This window comes from Benincasa hispida, chromosome 1 (assembly GCF_009727055.1).
Source record: "Benincasa hispida cultivar B227 chromosome 1, ASM972705v1, whole genome shotgun sequence".
NCBI classification, from domain to species: Eukaryota; Viridiplantae; Streptophyta; class Magnoliopsida; order Cucurbitales; family Cucurbitaceae; genus Benincasa; species Benincasa hispida.
Window position 1 is genome coordinate 2,363,627 of NC_052349.1, and position 5,113 is coordinate 2,368,739.

The window sequence follows — 5,113 nt, forward strand, 5'->3', positions numbered from 1 at the left end:
TAATGAATATTTATATTATGAAGCGCCTGCAGAAGTACCAGAGCAACATCAAGAAGAACCGAGCAACCTCAAGTTCGAAGTCGACGACGACAACCAACTCGAAATCGACGACGTCCGCTTGTGGGACACATTGATTTTGTAATTATTTTTATTAAATAAGATATTTAATTTACATTTTTTTTATGAGTTATTATTTATTTATTTATTTTAGTTTAAAAAAATAATAAAATTTTTTAGAAATTGTTTTTATAAAATGAAAAATAAAAAAAAAAGATTAGAAAGAAGAAGGTGGAATGTGTAATAATTAAAAAGGAAAAAAAAAAAGAGGAAAATTTGTACGGTATTCTCACTCTCTATCAAAATCTCATTATTTCGCTCTCGCTCAAATCTCGCTCTCTCTCATAATCTTGCTCTCGAATTTGATTGGGAAGTTCAGTGGCAAAAAAAAGGAGATTCATTAACTCGTTATTTAGTCAGACTTGCTGAGATAACAAAATCCGTAAAAATTATTCAACAAGCTTTGGAAGAAATTCCAGGAAGACCTTATAAAAATTTAGAAATACAATCTTTTGATAGAGGAACGAATATCCCCATATAGCCTCTTTTAATATAGTAGAGCTTTCTATTAATATTTTCGTAAAATTGAAATCTCAACTTTTTCATCATTATTTTAAACATTGATTTACTGTTTGAGAATTTCTTTTTAAAAAACCTACCGACCATATAATAAAATAATGTATATTTATGTTAATCTTTTTAGCATTAAAGAAAGAATTGCTAAAAAGATATTTCTTGGAAGCTAAGTAACATATTATCCCCAAGTTTAAGCATAAAAATACCTGACTTCCTTATTTCGTCAACAGAATGAGAGTTGAAACTAGATAAACGGTATAAAATAATGATAAATTGCAAAAAGATCCCTGCAAACCATCAATTTTATATAGAAACCCCCTAAACTAATTTTATATATATCGATATATATATATATATATAAATAATCCTTACACTTTTGTTTTAAATCATTTTGTCCCTTTATGGCTCTGCCTGTTTATTCCCTCTCTGGCTCTGTCTCCGTCTCCTCCTTTGTTAAAAAGTTGAAGAGAAGCTCTGATTTGCATAGACAGTCCCCCTATTAAAGAAGTGCTAAAATAATTTCAAAATATATTTTTTAAAAAAAGGGAAAAAAAACCCCCTCAAAAGTCAAATCTAATATGAGCATGTTAAGTTTGTCTACTTCTTCAAGGCTTTCTAATTTTCCTCTGTATTCTCAACCATATTCATTCTCTATATCTTCCAATTAGATATATAATAACAATTTGCATGTGAACACAAGAAGTTTCTCTTCTATGATGGATGCTTTTTATACATATTTAAATTTGAGACTATTTCTTTAGTCAAAACATCAGGAGTTAACCAAGCAAATAAGCACTTACCATGGCCGAAAGGTCGATTCTATGGATCTCTTCCCGTTTAACTGCGCCAGATATTTTGCTTCTTCGCTTCGAAGGAGGCTCCATCGTTGAGCATGTCCTGTGCATCTGATTCCATTCCTAGTTTTGAGAGCGCAAGGGCCTGCATGTAGAAGGCAGTCGGCCACTCGGGCAAGCATACCTGCGCTTGCATGGCGTCTCTCAATGCAAGTTCTGGTTGACCAACCATCAAGTAGGAGAGCGCCCGCCTCACGAAAACAGTCCCAGAAGGAACTGACATCATTGATACAAGCTGCAGTTTTAGAGATAGATCATAATGTTAACCATAGACATGAACAAAGAATAAAATCCTAAATCTGGAATTACGTGATCAATAAAATTAAATGGCTTTGAGAACTAGCCATGCTACACTATCTATATCGGAGAGTAGAAAGCACCTTTGAGTAGTACTCTATGGCGTTTTTATAATCCTTGTCTCTGAATGCAATATCCCCGAACTTTTTTGTGTTCAACATGTCTTGCACTTGCTGAGTCCACTCTTGGAATGAAAGCTGCAAATTGAATAAAGGAAGCATTCACTAATATTAAATACACAAAAACCACAATCAGAGGCAAAAAGAAAAAAGGAAAACGCACTTCACTCTCTGCGCCTTCCTCATCCTTGTAACCAACTTTAAGTAATATGTCGTGTACAGCAGTAAGATCCATCCGTACACAAGCTTTTCCGAGTGCCGAAAGCATAGTTGGCAACACCACTGGTGTTTTTGTCAGACCCATTAGTACATGTGATGCAACCTAGGATACCAAGGATGTTACTGTTAAGAAAACTTTTTTGAGTGCCAACAAAAGAATTTAGAGTAACACAACACCATTGATAAAGTTTTCAGGTCGAGTTAATGACATTTAAAAGTTTACCTCCTGCTTTTGCAGACGAGCCACAGCTGAAAGAACGAATTTTATATCGGGTCGATCTCTGGCTTCGTATTGTAGACATTTGGAAGCAAGATCGATCAATCGAGTAGCATCATCATCTCCATATTGTCCTTCCAACGATGAATCCATTAACAGCAACAAGTTCTTCCCTCTTAGTAAATCTAATGCCTGTGCATATAATCAAGGTAATTGAGCCAGATAAAGGGGTTGCAAAAATCACTCTATAGAACACATTTCATTTCAAATGAGATTCTTATGCTCAAGAAGCAATTAATCACTTATCGTTCAATAGAAGGGGCAAGTAACGAAAGTTTTACTCAATATACAAGATTCATCATATAATGAACACGATAAAGGATGGAAAAGACAAGTTATTGTACATGGCTCGGAGGAATGTGCTTCCCACTTAAGAGGTCCAGCAAAATGGTTCCATAACTGTAGATCACACTCTCTGGTATGACCCTGCCTGAAAGAAACAAAATCAAGCATCTAATTTGCTAAAGAATCGGTTTGCATGCCTTTCTTTGAACAAAATCGTAATAAAAGTTTACATGGGATTTGATAACTCGGTAAGAAGCTCAGTTGTTCTAGAGACATGCCTGTTCGTAAAAACTCTGGTGGAGTGTAAGCTAAATTGGTACTGTAGCTTTTTCCATCCTGACTGTTCTTCATCAGGCCAAAACTTGATAACCGAGGATCCCCATCCTGCCATGAGAAAATCATAGCCCAAAGATGAAAAAAGTTCATAGTCAATATCAAATGCTTGGTATTGATGAATGAATAATCCATTGAAGATCAAAGTTAGTAGTCTAAAAATGCTTAAAGGAACAATGATAGTCTTTGAATGTCTACCTCGTCAAAGAGAACTCTGTATGCATTTAGATCATGATATATTTTTCGGTTTTCTGTGCTGCAATGATCAAGGGCTTGCGCTATGTAATATGCAACTCGAACACGCATTTCCCAAGGAAATGGTTGTTTCTCCCCTGCATTATAATGGAAAATCATTCAAAAAGCAGTAAAATCCTCAGGCCGAGATGATGGAAAAATCCTAAACTTCAACTCAACAAGAAGTCTAAGGCATGTCAATTGCCAATGTTCTTGATCGCCTCAAAGGAAATGGAAATAATACACCCTTTGAAAGTATATTTTTGGGGTTCCTTCATATGTTCATAGTGGATTGGGGCAATCCTCGAAAAAGAACCAACTCATTTCTTCTTAACTACTTTCCCTCCACACAAACTGTTGGTTTCAATATGACCCTTGTACTAAATAAAATATGTTATATAACGTATACTAACTATGGTCATAAGAGATTTCAAAACAAAGAGTATCTGCATAGACAGTCCCTTCATGCTTAAACTCCATGAGCTCTTCTCAACTATAAATGTTGAGATTCTGTAATGTGTCATTCAAACACCTTGGTTATTGTAAATAAATGCAGACAGTGGATGAAATTACTAAACGATATCAGAATCTACCAGTTTGAGGACATAAAACACTTGAAGGCTTCAAATAGATCAATGGTTCTAAAGATAACAAATGAAGTATACAGATCCTTAAAAAAGAAAAAGTGAATGAAGTAAAGAGAGAAACAAGTAAAAGACTAAAACCATACAATGAAACAGATGCTTTGAGAGAGTGTCATTAGGCATATACTCTGCCACCAACAGCCTCTCATCCCCCTCTGCACAGCATCCAATTAAATTAACCAATCTTTTAAATCTCAGTTTACCAACTCCAGAAGCTTCAGTCTGTGTTCAAAATCACATGCAACCAATAAACACAACACAGAAACTGACTCAGAAAAACATCAATCCATAATGATAGGAGAATCCTCCCCCATTTTTCACTTAACAACAAAAGAGGCAAAACAATGGATTACCACAAATTGTTGAGGATCAGGCCATGACTGCTTGGAGAAGCGTTTAATGGCAACCAATCGATTATTTCGAAGCTTCCCTCTATAAACAACATTAGGAGCTTTCTCTCCACTCTCAGAAACAATCAACTCAGAGCTAAAACCATTAGTGGCAGCTCGAAGCTCCACTAGTTCAAACTCCTTGAATGCAGGAACTTGCCCTTCTTCAAGTTCTTCACCATTAGCTTCAAAACCCCACAAAAAATCTCAGAACCCACAACTCAAAAAACTAAAACAAACCCACAAATCAGCATATAAAAAAGTACTAAAAACACAGATTCGTGAGCTCATAGAGACAGAAACAAACCTGGATCTGGTTTGGGCTGAGGTGGGGGAGGGTCATCATCAGGTGAAGGAAGATGAATGGTTTTGGACTGAAAACAGCCCATGATTGAAAGCTTACATAGAGAGATAGAAGAAGATTCAGTGTGTTAATAAATTGGGGTGAAGTGAAAATGCAGTAGAAAGTAGATTGTGAAGAAGATGAGGAAAATGGGGGCGAAGTCAAAAAGAAAAGGAAGTATTTGGAAAAGGAGTTAAAGGAAAGAGGGAAGAAAAAACATGAAAAGGGGTGGACTTGGGAGAGTGTGACTTTACAGAAAGGGTTCAGTAGTCAATCCAGGAGGAAGGAGAAGGAAAAGGAGAAGAAGAAGAAGAGAGAGAGAGAGAGTCACGTGATGATTCAGAGAGAGAACATGTGATGAGAGACAGAAATACAGAAGGAATTGATCGCCATTAAAAAGCGGGTCATTGTTATGGGGAAGGAGGAAGCTAAAAGGGGAAACGCCAAATTTCAACAGAACATTACCACTGCTTCTTTCTTGTGTCG

The 5,113-nt window shown here is 36.0% G+C and overlaps 1 protein-coding gene across 1 annotated transcript; it reads right to left on the reverse strand.

The window, feature by feature from the left end:
* Window positions 1-822: 822 nt before the first annotated feature.
* On the reverse strand, window positions 823-5,113 carry LOC120070348 (serine/threonine-protein kinase BSK2). The gene is made up of 11 exons (XM_039022283.1): window positions 4,592-5,113; window positions 4,249-4,469; window positions 3,982-4,117; window positions 3,216-3,349; window positions 2,963-3,068; window positions 2,744-2,829; window positions 2,346-2,531; window positions 2,067-2,225; window positions 1,868-1,981; window positions 1,434-1,722; window positions 823-1,129 (listed from the first exon to the last, which is right to left on the reverse strand). The coding sequence occupies exons 1-10, from the start codon at window positions 4,671-4,673 to the stop codon at window positions 1,471-1,473; spliced, it is 1,476 nt and encodes a 491-aa protein (XP_038878211.1). The 5' UTR covers window positions 4,674-5,113; the 3' UTR covers window positions 823-1,129; window positions 1,434-1,470.